This window comes from Hydra vulgaris, chromosome 06 (assembly GCF_038396675.1).
Source record: "Hydra vulgaris chromosome 06, alternate assembly HydraT2T_AEP".
NCBI classification, from domain to species: Eukaryota; Metazoa; Cnidaria; class Hydrozoa; order Anthoathecata; family Hydridae; genus Hydra; species Hydra vulgaris.
The window spans coordinates 41,346,495-41,367,500 of record NC_088925.1 but is presented as its reverse complement, the minus strand read 5'-3'; the positions used below and the strand labels follow the sequence as shown (position 1 = coordinate 41,367,500).

General features: G+C 28.1%; 2 protein-coding genes across 2 annotated transcripts; one reads left to right on the top strand and one right to left on the bottom strand.

Moving 5' to 3' along the window:
- Positions 1–12,186: 12,186 nt before the first annotated feature.
- LOC136081862 (uncharacterized) lies at positions 12,187–15,122 on the top strand. The gene is made up of 2 exons (XM_065800158.1): positions 12,187–12,457; positions 12,961–15,122. The coding sequence occupies exons 1-2, from the start codon at positions 12,345–12,347 to the stop codon at positions 15,029–15,031; spliced, it is 2,184 nt and encodes a 727-aa protein (XP_065656230.1). The 5' UTR covers positions 12,187–12,344; the 3' UTR covers positions 15,032–15,122.
- A 1,651-nt stretch (positions 15,123–16,773) lies between these two features.
- Positions 16,774–20,687, bottom strand: LOC136081861 (uncharacterized). Its single transcript, XM_065800157.1, has 2 exons — positions 19,807–20,687; positions 16,774–18,590 (listed from the first exon to the last, which is right to left on the bottom strand). Exons 1-2 carry the CDS (start codon positions 19,962–19,964, stop codon positions 16,826–16,828), a joined length of 1,923 nt encoding a protein of 640 aa, XP_065656229.1. The 5' UTR covers positions 19,965–20,687; the 3' UTR covers positions 16,774–16,825.
- Positions 20,688–21,006: the final 319 nt, after the last annotated feature.

Genomic DNA, 21,006 nt, shown 5'->3' with positions numbered 1-21,006 from the left:
TACTTCCAGGTAAAAAAATTAAAGAAGATATCTACCATTCACTTTTTGTAGAAGGTATCTACTATTCACTTATTGTAGAAGGTATTTATGGTTTTTTTACACAAAGACTTTCTCTTTTCTATTAAAATTTTCTTTTTAAGTTAGATTTCAAATTGCACTGTAATACCAATTGACTAAGTTGGTATATTTTGAACCATTATATGGGCCCAAAAAAAAATAGTTTTGAATTTTTTGGTAAATTCAAAGAGTTTTCATTTGCTAACTATGCATTACCTTGTGAAACAATAAATCAGTGTAGGATAGGGCATAAACTATTTTGTTTTTCTAAATCTGGAGAACTTTTGAATGAGACTGCTAAACAGGTCAACAAGTATTTTGGCTTCAGTATTAGCACAAATGATGTCCAATTAATTGTCAATAAAGGGAAGAAATGGGTTTGCAACTTTAAAAGAGATTCCAATCATTTTGCTGCATTTTGCAATGAGCCCTATGTAATAAAAAAACAAGTGCCTCATGCATTTCCGTCTACCTCTAGTAACATAAACACTGTATCTTCAATATTTTCATCATTAGAAAACTATGTGTTATCTCCAGTAAATAGTGAATCTTTATTTTCACCAAGCCAAATTGTAAATTCAGAAATTAGGAAGAATTCAAGAGAAAAAAATTAACTCCAAAGAAAAAAAGTTAATGAATAGGTTGCCTTATTTGTCTTCAAAGTTAGCTAGCTCTTCCAAAGAATACAAAAATAAAATAGATTTAGTAAAGTCTAAAATGAAGACCATGCCATATAAGCTGAAAGTGTTAAGGCAAAGTGTCAAAAGAAAAGAAGGTATTATAAAAGCTTTAAGAGAAGAAGTTAGAGACTTAAAACAGAAATTGCAAACATATTATTACAGTAGGCGTATTCGCAACCTTAATAATGCAAAAAAAGCTGTACAGATTAAAGAGAAAGAAAAATTAAGGCAAATTAACCTCAAAAATAATAAAATTATTAGGGAAAAAAAATGGCATTAGCTAGTTTAGAAAATGATATAACCCAGAGGGAGGACGAAATTACAGCAAATTCAGTTGCGTCAGAAGATAGCAAGTCTTATGTATTACAAACTAGATTGTTGATTTATTGCATGTTGTTGTCTAATGTGTTAGCAGGTAATATTCCATTCCTATTGGAGAAAATTAAACAATATTTTGGTGTTGATATTTTGTATATTCCCCAGCGCATTACTGTTGAGCAAATGGCTCGTGAGCTTGGCAGTATATCTGACCTACAAGCAGCAGAATGGGCCTTCGGTAACAAAAATCTGACTCTTAGGTTTGATGCAACAACACAAGGTGTCCATATCAACAGCATTCACTTGACATCAAGGGATAAATGTCAAGTCATTGCTTTGGACCAACTACCTGGAGGTGCATCAGATGATTATCAAAAACACATATGTAACGCAGTGGATTATAAGGCGGTAATTTATTCAGATTATCACTCGTTTTCATTTGACGAATGTCGTAAGTCAATTATCTCAAATATATCAAACACAATGACAGACAGAGTTGCAGCAAACCATCTTACTATAACCAAAATTTGTGAAACCTGGAGTAAGAGTTTGAATGAGCTAAACTGTCATTTGCACCCACTTGACACAATAGCTATTTCCTTTCGTTCGGCACTACAGTCTCTGGAAATAGAAACTTGCCAATTATTTGGATATGATTGTATGGCCGTTAAAATTGTTTTAGCAATGAAAAAATTGAGGTTTAAAGATGGCAAGGGTGATCCTGAAGGCTTTGTTAACTTTTTACACGATAAAAAACTGCCATGAGGTATAATTCCAAGATATCGTGGCAATCGTCTTCACATTCTTTTTCGTACTTGTTTCATCTTTATAAAACATTACACTACTTTTAAAGACTTTCTGACCATCAAAATAGTAACATGTAGCACTCTTCAAACAGCACTGCAATCAGCGTTTTGCAATACAACTGCCATAAAAGAAATGTGTGTGCTAGCAATATTTTCCAAACTACTCACTGGACCCTGGATGAAAACATTTTATGTATCAGCTGACAAAGCAAGTTTTGATCATATTGCCAGTATTCAGGTAGTTAAAGGTGTTTTGCAAACGATTTAAAGTTGCATTTCTAATCCAAGTGCACTGTTAAAAAGAAAAAATGATTTTTTTAGAAATCCTCTTGAACCAAATGTGTTAGAACCTAAAAATAATTTATGCTCCATTGATGAGCAGCTTGTTGGCATGATTAATGCTTGTCTTATTGCAGTAATGGATGTTTTGAAACGTCAATATGAGAGATATTTCTCCCTTTCCATTACAGCGACACTCAAAGAGGAGACAGCTAGTGCAAGGCTTTACAGCATAGATAGCGAAGAGTTAATGGGTATGTTTAGTGAAGCTAAATGTAGATCCCCTAATGCAACAATATGTTATATATCTTGCAAAATAAGATCAAAAAAGAATAAGACTATGGATTATTTAGATAGTCTTGACCAAGTATCTAGAGAAAATGTAGTTAAGTGGTCAATGCAAGCAGCTCGTAAAAAATAGCTAAACAATCGGTTAAATCATACTGCTTTACGAGCAGAAATTTCAAAAAGAAAGACACGCAAAAGGCAAAAAATGGATAAAAAATAAAAAACAAATCTTGAAAGAGACCTGCGTCAACTATCTTTTAATGATATGAAAAACTTATACAAGCACTTATCTACCAAACAACTTGAAGACTTAGGTGACATGTCAGAAAGAATTGTTGGCAGAGAACTCTGCCATGAATGGTTTGTAACTGATAAGTAAATAAAAGAAAAGAAGACAGAATTTATACTATTTTTTACTGGAAAAAAGATGAAAATAATTCAGAAGCAGTTGACTATTGCATGAAAAAGTTTCAGCTTGCTGCTGATGTCATAGCAGGAGAGTTGATCTTTTCACAATTTGACAATTATGATATAAAAAAAGTGTGACTTGCAAAAAAGTACAGCGAGTGGTGTGACTTGCAAAAAAAAAGTACAGCAAGTGGTGTGACTTGCAAGAAAAGTACAGCAATGGTGTGACTTGCAAAAAAGGTACAGCAAGTGGTGTGACTTGCTAAAAAACTACTGCAAGTGGTGTGACTTGCAAAAAAGGTACAGCAAGTGGTGTGACTTGCTAAAAAACTACTGCAAGTGGTGTGACTTGCAAAAAAAGTACTGTAAGTGGTGTGACTTGTGAAAAAAGTACTGTAAGTGGTGTGACTTGCAATATATTTGATAGACGGCTCTGGCTTACGTTCTCGTCGTGTCTATCGTTAAAAATAATTGTTATTAAGTTTCATTAATGGAATTTAAATTTACAATCATTCACTAAAAGCCAAGACACAAATTACTAATAATATTATGAAAGAAAGGATACACTTACTTGTCTAGAAATGTGGTGCATATGTTTTTACATTACTTCATATCATTTTAAACAGCCTTTTCAATTTTTTTGATCTTTTTTTGCGCTCTTTTTGGCCCCATTTAGCCCCCTTAATACATCAAGTGGTTAGAGGTCAATAAAAATTTTTATTATATATTAATTGTATCAAAATTAGAATATCATTTTGTATATAGAAATGACTAATTTCACAAAAAAGATGTTCTACAATGGACGAACCATTTTTGGCAGCGAGTATGGAAGTTCAGTACCCCCTCTAGCCCCCTGGATACTACCTGCAGTTAGAGTCTTTTAATGTGATAAAATATGTTTAGCTTATATTTAGAGTCTTGTAATGTGGTAACATATTTTTTTATGTTAATTTCTTATATTGATTTTATTTATTTTTTATATAAAATTCTATACATAATCACATTTTATGCCTTTTTTTTACTTTATTTAGGTTGGAGAGGGATGGCACATACCCTTTTTCCTAACTCCATGTATTCATCACTAGTATATACTGTAAAGTAGTAAAATATGATTTTTATTTATATTAATAGATTTCCTTTTTATTATAAAGATAAAATATTTATAAGAATGATTTGTTTTTGATAATAGGGTGTGTTGACTATCTCCTTTATATCCACCCTAACACAAAGATACACCTTTTATATGTGGTGGTGGTGTAGGAGCAAATTATAGTAAAAGTTATATAGAAAGACTAATTTCACAAAAAGACGCTCTAATATGGAAAAAAAATGTTTTTTTGGGTGGTTTAGGTGGCGGTTCGCCACCCCCTCTAACCCCCTGGATAAGCCCAGTGAGCAGAGGCCATTTTAATTTTGTAGCTCACTGTTACACCTATCTTATGATACCAAGTTATAGGCATTTCGACAATAATTAGCAGAGTTATAACAATTTAGGTAAAAAAAAACTAAATTTTGACCACAATTTCTTCCTCAAATCCACATATCAAATTTTTGGTACTAAAAACAATATAACCTTTTGTCTAATTGTTCGTTTTTTATAATTTTTTTACCTTTAAAATACTGTATTAAAGGGGTTTCTTATGATATATAACATTTTAGTATACGATTGTTTTAAAATTTTCATGCTACGTACCTAGTGTGTATATATATATATATATATATATATATATATATATATATATATATATATATATATATATATATATATATATATATATATATATATACATACATACATACATACATATAGGAAGTACCAGAGAGCTGACATATAAAGTAAAGCAAAGAAACGTAAAGATGCTGCATACTACCTTTAGAATGATTTTGCTAAGAATTTAGAAAACAGAGAGAAAAAAAAAAAAATTTAAAAAATACAAAACAAAAAAAAAAACAACAAAAAAAAAAAATAATCAAATTTAAAAACTTAAAAATATCTTATTTGTCAAAAAATAACTCCTAATGTTGAAAGAGTTATAAATACTTTGTTTGATTTAGTGTCTTTTACTTATTGTTACTTTAATAATTACCTTTTTGTTTTGACTATATTAGCGTATTTTATTTTATTTTTAAGTTTATCTTATATTGATTAAGAAATAAAAAAAACAAGATAAAAAACTAAAAAAAAATTCCAAAACTGCCTTAACAAAAAAAGATAAGAATCCATAAATGGAGGGCTAACCTAAGACAATAACATTAATACTATACATAAAGTGCTTCTCAAGAAAAGTAAAGTATCCAGAAATGGAGGCTTAACCAACAATACTAATACTTTACATGAACTGCCTATCAAGAAAAGGTAAGTATCCAGAAACGGAGAGCTAACCTAAGGCAACAACGTGACAATTTACAGAAGGAGTGCAAAGTCCTATGGTTTACCTTCTTGTTGGTGCACCTCGTTAAATGATTTAGACAAGTTATAAATGTCTAATTTTTGAATAGAATAGCCACGGCCACATTTTCATTAGTTTTATTTTAGAAGGGTAACCCTGTGTTAAAGCCGATGTCGGGCCGAGCTCGGCTGCCGACATCGGACCGCCATCGTTTTTGTCCGTACGGATCGATGTCGGTCCGACATCGGCTAGCCCCCCAAACTATCGCTATGCATAGGCTGGCCGATATTAAGCCGTCGCGATACCGCTTATATCATCGGCTGGCCGATCTCGCCCCGACGCGATTCAGTAAGGAAACGAAGGATGGCGGTCTAATGTCAGCAATTGATCTAGGCCCGAGGATTAAAAAAAGCCACAAATGCTCGACCAGACGATGAACTATCGTAAACAAATCTTTACACAAAAACATAAATCGGAATAATATCAGCAACCAAAATCAGTTTAATGTAAGAGTTAATATATCATGTAAGATAACTACGGAAAAAAGGATAAACTAACTGAAGTATATTTAAAGCACAAATATAAAATAAAATTATATATTCTTTTTAAATAAATAAATCTGGATCAGTTGAATCATCAAATAAATTTGATCGGGTGAACTTCCAACATTTTTTGTTTACTGACAATTCACTGTGTGCATCTAAAAAATGGTATAAAATTAAATTTTCACACATCAATAATATATGTAAATGTATTATTGATATGTGTTATAGTAAAATAATATAATTCACAAAGTAGATTTCAACTTAGAAACGTAGAAATCAACGTAGTTTCTACTTTCGATTTCAGAGAACAAAGCAATTATTTTATATTTCTAATATAAAAATTAATACATTTCTAATTAATTAAAAAATTACTTGGGATTTTTGGATCAGGATGTGCACCGTTCAAAATATATCTTTGGCATTGTTTAATTTATTGCATTCAACAGCCCCTATAAAAATTAAATATATATCTATGTATATCTATGTATATCTATGTATATATATATATATATATATATATATATATATATATATATATATATATATATATATATATATATATATATATATATATATATATATACATATATATATATATATATACATATATATATATATTACAAACTATATATGCATTACCAATTTATTTACTTATGGAAAAAATACAAGCTTTTAAAATGTATTGGATCAGGTAGCATCCTTTTTTTCCCATGGATTTGTGTTTTGAATTATCACATTTAAAACACCTAAATAAGTTGACTTTATGCAGCTTTAATGGCTAAATGCACCCATCAAGAATTTACATAAAATATTGGAAATATTCATTCCAAGGATTCCTACATAACTACATAGGGACATTGTTATATAAAGCATTTTAAAAAATAGTCAAATAACAATTAAAACAACATTTCACAAAATACTTATACCTTTAGGATCTTTAGAATTTCGCCTTGCAATCCTGTCTCTTCCCTTTTATATTTCAATTCCTAAACTTAGGTATTTTTATTAATAACTTTTATAAGTAAAAAATTAACATATTACCTATTATAAAAAATAATTTAAAAATATTATTACTTTAGTAATATAAAATATTATTACTTAAGTATGAATATTTCCATTGTTTTCTGTTATAAAAATCAATTTTAAAACTTATTACTTAAGTAATAACATTTTGAAATTGTTTTTTATAATAGGTAATGTTAATTTTTTATTTTTAAATAGTGACATAAGTAAGCAACTGAAATCAGTTTGTCAAAAATTTGTTTGTAAGTTGAAAGTTAAACTTAAATTAAATTTCGATTTATAAACGTTACCATGTAAGATACGAAAAAAGGATTAGGCAATTAAAATATACACATATAAATCAAAATTAAATATATTTTTAAAATAAATTATTTTGAATCTGTTGAATCATCAAATAAATTAGATTGGAATTAAATTAGAATAAATATCCGATGTTTTCTGGGCATTGGTCTTCGTAATTCATGTGCAGCATCTAAAAAATAGCATAAAATTAAATTTTGACATATGAATCATAGAGTAGTTAGGTTACTGATGAACAACTTTTATTAAAGGTGACATTGTTATTGATGGTGCAATTAATGAAGCGTAAGCACCTCCAGCCGATATAGATTTCCAGCCGGAAGAGTATACCTTATTATATTTTTACTAATTAAATAAAAAGTTACTTTGGCATTTTGGATCAGGATGTGCACTGTCACAATCATTTGTATCCATAGCATTATTAAATTTCTTGTATTCAACAGTCCCTATAAAAATTTATATATATATATCATATATATAAATATATATATTATATATATAAATATATATATTATATATATAAATATATATATATATATATATATAATATATATATATATATATATATATATATATATATGTATATGTATATATATATATATATATATATATATATATATATATATATATATATATATATATATATATATATAAATAGAGAGAGAGAGAGAGAGATGTATCACAAATTAAATAGAAAGTTACTTTGGCATTTTGGATCAGAATGTGCACTGTCATAAGCATTTGCATCCTTGGCATTGCTTAACACCTGTTAAATGCAATTACTATTTGCTCGTGCTTTTTTCGGACCAACTGAAGCTGATGCAAACACTTTGCCTTTCAAAGGTTTACAAAAATTTGAAATGTTAGGAGGTGAATTTTGTGATTGGTTTTTATCAACATGTTGTTTAGAAGAAACTGGGGTAGATATATGCATTGGAACTAATGGTGGAGAACAAAGTGGCGATAGTGGCTCACTACTTTTAACATTCAGCGGTTAAAGAAACAGTGCTGTAAAAGCATTCCAAAGAGTCCAAGAGTCAGTTTCACTGGTTAGGTTTTCCAACGGCTGCAAAGGTGTGCGTTTATTAGGACGAACTCTAAATAATATATTAACAGAATTTAGTATTAAATTTTTTAAAAAATAAATTTAAAAAATCAGATTTTATAAATACCTGAACTTTATGTACTTCATTAATCTCTGTGCACCAAACTTTTAAACTTTAACTGCATGTCTGCATTATCAATATACTTAGATTTATTTTGACAACAATTCTTCATATTAATAGTATTAATAAAATCAAGATTATTATTAACACTCTTTAATTTTAATCATTAAAATTTAAAAGTGTTATAAATAGTCTTGATTTATATACCATCAAATTAATGGTATATAAACTTTGATTTAAACATCTATTTATAAATAAAGAAAAAAAAAATTATTACTTATAAATACTAACTGATATTATCAAATAAAATTATTTTACAAAATAAAAGTATCAACTTTTCTATGCATTAAAAAATTTCGTTATTTCAGAATTTCACCATTCAGAACTTCGCCATTCATTAAGGTACTAGCAGTAAGCAAACCATAATACAGGATATTAATAATTAAATCATTTATAACAATAAAAACACATTAATAACTTGATATGAAAAATTAAAGACAAATTTATCTATAATTAACATCTTAAGTTTGACTCCTGATCAGCAAGGTTATTGCTTATAGTTAACGACATAAAAACTGCATTAACATCAGTTAAGTTCTTTTTAAAATATGTCACAACACAGCAGGTACCAGTAAAGGAATGTCAAGTAAAGCCTGCAAATACCTTAAAAAAGAAATGCTAAAAAAATTTCAATTTTTAATACAAAAGTATTATTTGCATTTTATAGTTAGTAGAATTAGAATAATATTACAGAAATAAATAACTAAAAAAATAGCTATAACAGCCTAGTTCTATCAACACAAAACACAGTAACAATAGCGCATAGCATAAGATATTTGTTAGCACACATTACTGTGTCTCCAGAATAATTAAAAATGAAAATATTATGTAAAGGATAGACAATACAACGTAAAAATAACACCACAACTTAATAAGATATTTTATTAACTAAAATACTTGAACTAAAAGGATTTCATTTGCTACAATATTTGAACAATCAAGGGACAATTTTAGCTATTAATTTGTTATCAATTATATCAGAAAATAGCAACCATCTTGTAAGATATTTCTTATAAATAGTCATTATCAATTGTTATATTAAGAAATATGTAATAAGTTTTATTAATTCTCCCTCTAATCTAAGAGAAAGAGGGAGAGAAAGAAAATGTTTTCGAAGCAGAATGTTAAAAAAAAGTAAAAAAACACACAATAGATAATAGTAACTGGTTTATTATGTTACCAGAAAACAAAATTATTTTTACTTGATTAAAAGATCCCAGCATTTGATTAAAACTTCCAGCATTTCTTAATAAGGTTCCGGCTTCTCTCTGACTGTTGACTAATGATTAATAGAGTAAACTTAACATCATATTAAATTTACAAAATTAAAACCATGTTTCAACAGTAGAAATGCTAAAAAAATGACAAAGACAACTTCCAACTCTAATTAGTGGTTGCTTGCAGCCTTGTTGGAAGCGAAGATGTTTAAAAAAAAAACTATAAAAAAAAAGAACAATTATGTTTGAAATTATAAAGAAAAATTAAAACCATTTATTTTATTAACTGTTTGTTTATAAATTGTTGTTATAAACTGTTATTAATCTAAATATTATTATAAATATATATACTATAAATCACTCAATATATTACTATAAATATATAAATAATGTTACTATAAATAGAAAAATTCATACATTGCTTTGTTCTCAAATGTCTAAAGTAAAATGGAATTAACAGACATTAACATTGCTTGACACTGAATTCTCGCGAGTACATTATCTGCTTGCTGAGCAGCATTTCTTGCATTTCAACAACGATTAATTTTATCCTATCTAGATCTATCTCTTTTATTTGACAACTACTATTTTTATGTTGCCTATTACTATTTACACTAATAACATCAAGTCTAATATTATCCATTTCAATTTTACTACTATCATTAAACATATTACCAATAACATTACTATTGTTACAATTAAATAATAAATAAACATAAAACAATCATACAAATTGCAATCTTTTCTAATCAGACTATGTTTTAACTTAAAATTTATTATAAACTGTAGGATCTAAATTAGCTGACATTCTCAATAAAACTTTTAAATGACTTTTTGGGTAAATAACCTCCCTGAAAGCAGGTGAACCATCTCCAACAAGTACAACAGCAACTTCAGTAACTATAGTTTGCAACTGAAACATTAAATTATGTAAAGTTGATTGCGATGTTTTTACTTTCTAAAATTAACTGCTGCAAGTGGGTCAGAGATATACAGTTGATAATGTTGGCAGAATATCTTGATCTGGTGCAAGATTACCTACACAATAAAAAACTTGACACACATTTTAAAACATGGCGGTTTTTGATTTATAAGTTAAACCACATTATCAGTAAATAAAGCAAAATAAAGACAGGCATAATAAATTCTAATATATTTTAAAAAATTGATATTGGAATTATATATAACTTCCTGAAAATCTTGCAGAAATAGAGAAAATGGAAGCAAAACTACCCTTCTATTATGGCAACATAAAAAATGTGTTTTATCAAGAAAATTTTAAGCACAGCAATGCTGACAGATCTGACTCATTTATCCTTAATAATTATAACCTAGAATAGTATCACTTCGTGCAATACAAAATATTCTGATTGTCTAGGAGCATTTCATACATTTTGAGAATGATTAATCTCGCCTAGGCTATCTCTTTCATTTATGTGATAATTACTTTTAACTTATCTAACCATGATGTTCTAATTTAGGTATAAATTAATTTCTTCTTACCAAGCAGCATTTCTTATATTTTGACAACAATTAATATCAGCTTGCCTAGTTCTAATTATTTCACTAAATTATCAATTATTTTTAAGTTGATATAGTATTTCTTCTAACAACTTATTTAAGCCTAATATCAACCATCCAAAAAAAAAAGAGAAAAGAAATTAAATAAAAATATCAAAATATTAATAGTCTAAAGTTAAACATATCTACAAAAAGATAAATAATATAAAAAAGATAGATAATATCTACAAAAAGATATTATTTGGTAACAAAAACAAATACACAATGTTGAACCTTACTTGGTTTCTCATCTATAAAACAATTTTATTTAACTATTTAAAAGAAAAAAAACTAAAATGCCTAATGTTAAGCAATGTATTTAAAAAAAAGAATCAAATGCAATTACTTCAGAATATATATGATATATAAACCTCTACAATTTAACTCATTAGCTTAACTATTGGATCAAAAATTAATAAACAAAAATTAAAACAATTTATTACAATTATTATTCAAAATAAAAACCTCTAACAATTTAATTTAGGATTTATTATTATCCATATTTTTTTGGCAATTTTAGTTAGTATATTTTTATCTAAAGTAAAAAAAAAGATAACACCATTTAAGAACAAATTTAAAAATCTAAATATATATTCAGATACCTTAAAAAGAAGGATAACACAACATTCTTTTAATAACTTCCAACATATTTTTTTTCATTTTCTACTGCTTTTCTCTATTTTCTATTTTATCATTTTCTATACCTTATTTTTTAATCTAAAAGAAAATATGCATATAGATACAGAGAAATATAAAATATACTGAAATATACGCATTATAAATTTATGTAAATACGCTTACATGTCCACAAATAACAGTCTTATTTTATTTAAAGAAAAGGAACAGGCTATAGAAATTATAGAAAAAACAAACAACCAACAACAAACATTTATTTTTAATTTTATAGTAAAATTAACCAATGAACAACATCAATTCCTGTTGAAACTAAAAATTTATCAGCTCGTCTTCACAGTTCCGATACTAAAAATTCCGAAACTAAAAATTTATCAACACGTCTTCACAGTTCCGATAATTACGTGCGCGCGCATTTCTTAGTAGTATGTTATTGTTTGTTATGCGCAGAATCGCATGAAAGAAAGTAAATACACAGATAAATTAAGAGAGCATCCTTGAACGAAACAGTCGTTTGCATGAGTTTTCTCATAATATAGATATTTTTTTAGCTTTATATAAGGTTATTCAAAGTTTAAATTTATATAAGTTTATATTTTAGAATATTTTTAATTATGGAAGCAATAAATTTAGCACGAATTCGTACGTGGAGTGAAAAAGCTCTTAAAGAGTATTTAATATTGAGGAATAAAGATGTAGATGGTGACTTTGAAACTTTAGTTTTCAGGTAAGAAAAAGCATAATGGTAGCGTATATATATATATATATATATATATATATATATATATATATATATATATATATATATATATATATATATATATATATGCATACATATAAACATACATACATAGATACATACAGTGTATGTATTCATAAATACATGCATACATGATCATACATTGTATATACAATTGTATGATTAGATTCGATTAGAGAAATGTTTTTTACAAATTTAGTACTGCTCTATTCTTCAAGAACATCTAGGACACTTTTTTAGATTGAGCTAACATACTTTACACACACACACACACACACACACACACACACACACACACACACACACACACACACACACACACACACACACACACACACATATATATATATATATATACATATATATTATATATATATATATATATATTTATATTTATATATATATATATTTATATATATATTTATAATATGAGTATATCATTATTTTTTATATATATATAATAACTTTAGAGTGTTTTCTGCCATTGAAAATCAAACACCTATTGATAATGAAAGCGAAGATCGCCAAAGGCTACTAGTACACGAGTATATGTCCAAACTCATTTTATGTAACTGTGTTATTCCAGACCCATTTTCACTAAAGCAAAATTGGTTTTCTGAAAGTGGTAGTGGATTATACAAGTGGCCTTCCATTTACTACACTGACATAGAAAAATATTTACGAAAGCTTGAACAGCCACATGACCTAATGAATCGTTTAGATTCTGACTATAAAGAAGGGAAAGCTTATCGCTACTACAAATGCGAGTTTGTCAAAGAAATATATTTCCATGAAATAACTGAAGATTCTGATATTTGTTTCCTAAAATGTCGTGTAACACCATCACAACGTACGTCTAGTACACCTTATCATGTTTGGGCAGCAGTAAAAAAAGACAATTTAAAACCTGGTGGTGAAATCAGTTCAGCATACTGTAATTGTATTGCAGGTCTTCTTGGTTGCTGCAACCATGTAATTGCAATGTTATTTCGAGTTGAAGCTGCAGTGTGTACAGGGGCAACAAAGCCATCATGTACTAGTGTTTTTGCAAAATGGAAGGTTCCAAGTGGTATCAAAACTGTTTTAACACACAAACCACTTTGCGATGTTGTATTCAATAAACATCATTACAGAAAAGGAAACAAACCTACAGATATTAAAATAGAAGAATCCAACAAATCATTAAAAGAATATATTTTTTGTACGGACCAGCAAAAGCAACTTCTTCAAAACAAAGACCAGTTTAGAGACTATTTGTATAAATCGTTAAAAGATGTTTCTCACAATAGCTGTTTTGTTGAATTGTGCAACGGTAAATCCAAAAAAGTGGAAAAATCTGAAGTTAGTCTGCCTTTAGGCGTGGTTGAAGCAGCAAATATTTTTAAGATTGACAACAACCTGTCATTGACTGAAAATGTAAATTGTTTTACAGAAAGTTTAACACTTAATGATGCACATATTAAAAGTATTGAAGAAGCAACTCGAATGCAATCTTCATCAAGCATATGGTTTAACCAACGCCTAGGCAGGATTACTGCTTCTAAATTTAAGTCAATCTTTACCCAAATTGAAAATAAACATGGTTCTGCTGCTCTGTTAAAAACTATAACTACAATTAAAAAAATTGAAACTTTTGCAACAAGACATGGCATTGCTACAGAAGCTCATGCTAAAAGGGCAGTGATAAAAATTTTAAAAGAAAATGGTCACAAAAAAATAAAGTTTTATGATTCTGGCATGCATATCTACAAAAGTTTTCAATTCATTTCAGCTTCGCCTGATCTTATTGTTGAATGCTGTTGCGGTATTGGATGCATAGAGATAAAATGCCCTTACATTATTAGAGACACTATACCAACGGTTTTAAACTATAATTCATTGCATATAAACGCAGAAGGAAAAGTTTGTTTAAAAAAGACCCATGATCATTATTTTCAAATCCAAGGTCAATTGGGAGTTCTGAACTTTTTACATGCATGGTACTTTGTTTTTACACACCATGGACACTACTTAGAGAGTATTTTATTTGACAAAATATTTTTTGATAAAATGCTAAAAAATCTTTCAGAATTCTGGTATGATCACCTAGCACCATTTCTTCTATACAGTAATAGAGATACTAGCAATAATGAAATTCAGCAATCCTCTCCATCAGAAAACTTAAAAAGTAGAATCGTTGACGTCACAGAAGTTGTAACTGAACAAACACATGCAAAAATAATTCAACCGAAAATATCACTTAAGTCAAAATATTTATCTTCTTTTGTATCAAGAAAACGTTCAAAAAGATCCCAGCCTAAAAGATCGCAAAAATCAAAATCCCTTATCCCAGTTGTATCAAAACCATTGTATGTTTGCATTGTGTGCAAAACACTTGTTCCATATATCGCAGAGATATTTGAAGAAAATTCCATAGCTTGTGAAATATGCAATTCATGGTTTCATTTTCACTGTGTTGGAATTAAAACTGCAAACGATATACCATCAGATGATGATTCATGGATGTGCAAAAAATGCAAAAATATATTCTTAAAAAAGTAAAGATAAAATTTAAATGTAAACAATTTTTTTTTTTACTTAATCAAAAAATGTATTACATATTTGAATAATTTCATTATATTCAGTGAAGTAATAAGACTTTCATTCTATTAGTGGCGGTATTTTTTTAAAAATAGAACCCGGTTATATTTAAAAAAACGGAACGGGTCTTCTTTACGGCAAAGTCTAACAAAAAATTGTTCCGTCAAAAAAGGCTACTTAATGTGCGTGGCCATGTGTATTAGCACTTATCAACGCAGTTAAGAAAAGTTGGTAAAATTAACAGGGCACTGTGTACCAGACGAGACCGCCAAGTTTTTCTCAAATAAAACCTTTTTTATTCAAGAGTAATTGTTTTATAAAAATCCAAAGAGCGTTTGGAAATAAAAATTATTTTTTTGAAATCTCAAACACTATTTGAGCTTAAAAAAACAACAACAGCTATTGAGGGAACCTAAGCCCATTTATTTATTTTAGATGGCCATTACATTAAAATATATATTTTAGCGTAAGATATTAACGTAAATATTGTATATAATAGTGTAAATTCTTCTTCATAATTTCGAGCTGTCTGTGAAAGTTAATGTTAAATTAAACTCTTTTTTCATTATTAACTACAGAGTTCTTCTGCACGTTTAAAGCTACTCTATGTATGTTAAAATTTCAAACAAACTTTTGGATAGACAAATATGAGTCTTGTAATACAGCTTTATATCTAGGTTCATCAACTTAAACCTATAGTTCGGTGTATGAGAGACATTAAAAATGTAAAAATCTCTTGTTTAGTCAAACTCTTCTGAATGACAGCTACGTATTATTTGCGCAACTAAAACTTTTACCTGTCTAACCAAAATTCGTATAATCTAAGTTTGCCTAACAGTTTATAATCAGTTTTCCAAGCAGTTTATTCTAGATTTAAATCTATGAATACCCGACCCGTTTATATAAGTCGGGTCGGTTCCACTGAAACCGCCCCATTACTTATAAGTTTTCCTAACGGATTTAAACAGTAAGTCTACACGTTTAAAGTGGGGAAGGGGCCTGATTGAAAGATCTTATTAAAATTTATTAAGAGAGTTTTGTAACAACAATAAAAAATAATACAAAAAAACGAGCGGCCTCCTCGGCCTTGGCGAATAATTAAAAATATGTAATATGTACGACGGATTTACAAAATTTGGCATAAGTACGAATTTTTCATGAGTGAATCTTCAAAATTATTTTAGCGCACATGCTGGTTTTTCAAATTTGCGAACTTATGTAGTAGTTATAAAATTTGCACTTAGTCAGACGTTCCATACTACAATGTATTGAGAATGTTTTTAAATCTAGTCAAATGAATGCCTAATATTCAAAAAAAGCGACCAAACTTAATAAAATAATCTGTCTATTAACAGATTCTTTCAGCAACGGATACGGGACTTTCGTAGTTGTATTTACGGTTACAAAAAAAAAATCCATATGTGTATAGGATTTCATTCTTCTCTTTGTTATTTAATTTTTATTGTATTCAAAATTAATTTCAGTTCTTATTTGTGATAATATAATATAAAACAATATAAAATAATATAATATATATATATATATATATATATATATATATATATATATATATATATATATATATATATATATATATATATATATATATATATATATATATATATATATATATGTATTGTATATATGTAAATTGTATGAATGTTTATACAAATACACATACAATCTTTATTTTTTTGTATTTAATTAAATTTATCAAGTGAACCCAAACTTTCAAATAAGTACTCAATAATATCATTACAAGTAAATAGGTTTCCGTAAGTTTGACAATGCAGCACAGACTGTAACTATATCATCAAAACATCTTATCATATTAACAGGATATTCTACAGCCAAGATTCTAAAAGTCTTTAACCTCCGAATAACTTGTTCCACTAAAATCCTTAGATTTGCAAATTTTTGTGTATTAACGATTTCAGAAGGTGTCATTTGCTCGGAACCTTTTCTTCCAGGTGGCATAGTTAAAGTAATGTGTCGAGCATCACATTCTTTTTTAATAAGGAAACCTTTGTCAACCATAATTTGAGAATGTGGTGGAACTTTGTCAAGATATGCACTAAAATTAGTAATTGCTTTGTCAGATACAGATCCACCATAACAATGAGATAAAAACATTATTGCAGAATTTGGAGCTATACAAACAAGAACTTTCATTGTGTTATGGTGCTTGTATTCACTCCATGTTAACTTTTGTAGATCTGGATTTTTGGGAGTTTCAATAAAAAATTCTGTTGCATCCATAATAGAGTGAAGATTTTTGTAATCTTTAAAACGACCTGGGCGAGTATTTATGATGTTAACTTTATCAGGAATATAAACAATTGGTGATAACACTGCAGAAGATGCTTTAAGCCATGAAGATATTATGGAGCTAATTAAAGCTTCTGAAACATTAAACCTTTCTGCTAAATCTCGATTTAACAATCCAAGACGCAATTTCATTAAAAACAAAAGAAATTCGTCCTCACTTAACAGTTTCCTGTGAGGTCCAAATTGCTTAGGTACTTTTTTAAACTTTCTTGTAACAGTAGTAGTGTTTTTTGTACCACGCCATCTCCTGCGAACAAATGGTGAAATTATCGTATGAAGGGATTTGAACTCAGCTACTGTTTGAACCCCAGTAAAAAAGTCACAATCACTATCAGTTTTTAAAATGCGACTTGTAACACTTTGCATACAAACACATTTTATAACTTGTGTATGCAATGTAAAAATATCTTTTGAGTTTTTTAAATAAAGTTTCTTAAACATATTTGCTTTTTTATGTAAGGCTTTATTTTTGCTCTTTAAACAAATATTTTTGTTCTTTAATCTTAAAATTTCCAACAATAAGTCATTAACAAGGAGATCATTATTGCTGCAATCCAAAACAGGTTTTTCAATATTATCTTGATATTTTAGCAAATTTATCTCATCATGTGAGTCATTCAATGATTCTTTGTGTATGTCCTGCAATGATTCATTAACAATAGAAAAATCTACACAAATTTTTTCTTCTGACTCTACACAACTTTTTTTTTTTATCTCTACACAACTTTTGTCTTCTGTATTTTTTAAAGTTGATGGTGACCAGAAAGATATAGAATCTGAAGTCAATTTTAATGTTGAATTCTTTTTAGTAGCATCATCAGTAAAGAGATATTGCATATCAATTTTTTTCTTAAAAAAATTCAATGGTAAAAGTGATGTTGCAGGAGTTGATTGTAAAGTACAAGATGGTAATTGTTCACAATTTAACTCTAATTTTTTATTTATTTTCGATCGTCGAGATGGTGCAGGTAAAATAGTTCTGACTTTTTTTGATGAATCGTAACCGAGATTAATTATTGGATATGGGTTTTCTATAGATGGCTCACTATCTACAAAATGTTGAGAGCATACTCTATGGTTGGCTCCAATTTTACAGTATTTATTTTGATGTGTTGGGCTTTGACGGTTAATTAGTTGTTGCCACTTTATACGCTTTGCTGGCAATTTTTTTTCTGATGGAAATACAAATAATCTAAAAAGAAACAACTTATTCGATTAAAAAATGTATAGCTATATAAATACAAATAATTCTAGTGTATTTAAATATCAGTTTTAAACAATCGGTCATCCGTACTCGTGAACACTTCACAGATTCCACTGTTTTTTTAAATAAATTATATACTCTGTAAAAAACATATCACAATAGACAAGTTGTCTAACAGGATCTTGAAGTGAATTCCCTGATTTAAATCCCTTTTATTATGAGTTAATCATAGTTTGTCTCACCAACCATCTGTATCAACAATCAAAATACAAGAAAAACAAAGACAGATAATTAGAAATACAATACCTTTCATAAATTCGTTGGTGAAAGATCTTACATAGACTATTATGTGTATTTTAGATACATTATAGATTATTGAATATACATATGTTGACATATTATGGAATAAGGTATATAATATCTGCCTACATAAAAACGTACTATGTACTATACATGTATACAGTAACTTCCATGAAAGCTTATTTCTATATAGGTTGTTTTTTTTACCCTGGGTACCAGATTAACCAGATTTAAAATGATAATTTTAATGTATATGTTAAGGAATAGGGGTATATAATAGGTGTTAAGGGTATATAGAAAGATATTATATAGTCCTATTGTAGATATATACTATATAGACATATTTTAGATACATTACACATCTACAATATGTCTATATAGTATATATCTACAATAGGTCTATATAATATATATAACATATATATTATAATGTAGGCATATTACGGAATAAGGGTATATAATATATGCCTACATAAATAATTATTTAACTATACAACTACTTACTAAGCATGCATGATATTTAGATATGATATCTGCCTATTTATATATAACATCTGCCTACATAATTATGTAGGTGTTATAGTTCAATATACCTTGCAATATAACTTGCCTACATAATTATGTAGTTAAGTATTATATACCCCTATTCCATGACAATGTTATTGAATATTATAATAATATATTAATAATATATTATAACATATTATTATTATTAATAATATATTATTAATATATTATTATAATATTCAATAACATTGGTTTTTTATTCCATAACATTGTATTTATAAATAATATATTATTAATATGTCTACATAATATGTAACATATGAATCGCTTTATACATTAGCCAGACTGATATTTTGTTTAAATTTGTAATAAATAACAATATATGTAGAATACATACTTGTAAGGTTCCAAACATGTGCAAGTCAAAGAGCTTCTTAAAACCTTGTGTATTTCACAAAATTCATTACGCCAAACTTCAAGATTATATTGGCTATTGTTGCAACCAAATACAGCACATCCCATTGATCTTTTTCTTTTTAAACTTTGAGGTTTCATGTTTAAAACAATCAAAAATGGTAAAAACTTACTAAAATAAATGACTTTCTAGAATAGTTTATTGATAAAAATGGGACTCTTTCATGCGATTCTGCGCAGAAGGTACTAGTGAAAATCGGTGTCGTAAATATATACGCGCGAAATCGAAACTGTGAAGAGGTGTATTCACTTGAAGACCTTGCTTGAAAGACCGCGCGGAGTACTGATCCGCGTGTAGAAAAGCAGTAGAAAACTACTATTATTAAATTAGCGTATTAATATTTAGATGCTACCATTTTTAAAATTTAATAGAAACATTTTCGGTTTTTTATTTGTATTTTTTTGTATTATTGAAATAAAAAACAGAACCGAATCGGCTGAACGTCGGCTGAACTTCGGCTGAATGTCTGTTAGGCTATTCGTCGGCGAACAAACATATAACCGACGTTCAGCCGATATTGTTTTGTTGAAAACGGTGTAGCCGATGTTGAACCGATGTTACTAGCTCGGCCCGAGCTAGGCCCGACGTTAGCCTTAACACAGGGAATTGAAAAAATGCCAAGTAAGTAATAATAAAATAGTACCTTCAAATTTAGTTGCTTGATTCCAAAAATCTTTATCACTGCATATCTTAAGTTTTTCATTAACCTGGACTCTTAGTTTATGATTTAAAAGATAATCATATGACAGGCGTTAAACTATTGAAATCATTTCTAAAAGTGGTGCAAGCTACTATAAGTTTGCTTTTAGTAGCTTGACTCACATAGCATCACTATAAAGAAAATTTGACAATCAATCTTAAACTTTTAACATCAACGTTCTTTTCCTTTAAAGTATTTAAAATGAATTATTATTCTAAATGTTTATTACCTATATCTTGTAAATAACAAATAACATTTGTTAGCTCTATTCATAACTAAATTGTAAACAGATTTAAAATTTTTACAGAATCTTTAATAAATATTACATTTGCATATTTACTGACATTAATGATTTATGATCTGAATTTTTAAAGTAGTATGCAAATAGAATCCAAAAACAACAACGTTTTAGTAAAGTATAA

What these genes read in the sequence shown, in the direction of transcription:
- LOC136081862 (XM_065800158.1), top strand. Translation starts at nt 12,345, where the DNA reads ATGGAAGCAATAAATTTAGCACGAATTCGTACGTGGAGTGAAAAAGCT. An exon ending in TTTGAAACTTTAGTTTTCAG is followed by an intron (nt 12,458 to 12,960) that starts GTAAGAAAAAGC and finishes TAATAACTTTAG; the next exon opens with AGTGTTTTCTGCCATTGAAA.
- LOC136081861 (XM_065800157.1), bottom strand. Translation starts at nt 19,964, where the DNA reads ATGAAACCTCAAAGTTTAAAAAGAAAAAGATCAATGGGATGTGCTGTA. An exon ending in ACATGTTTGGAACCTTACAA is followed by an intron (nt 18,591 to 19,806) that starts GTATGTATTCTA and finishes GTTTCTTTTTAG; the next exon opens with ATTATTTGTATTTCCATCAG.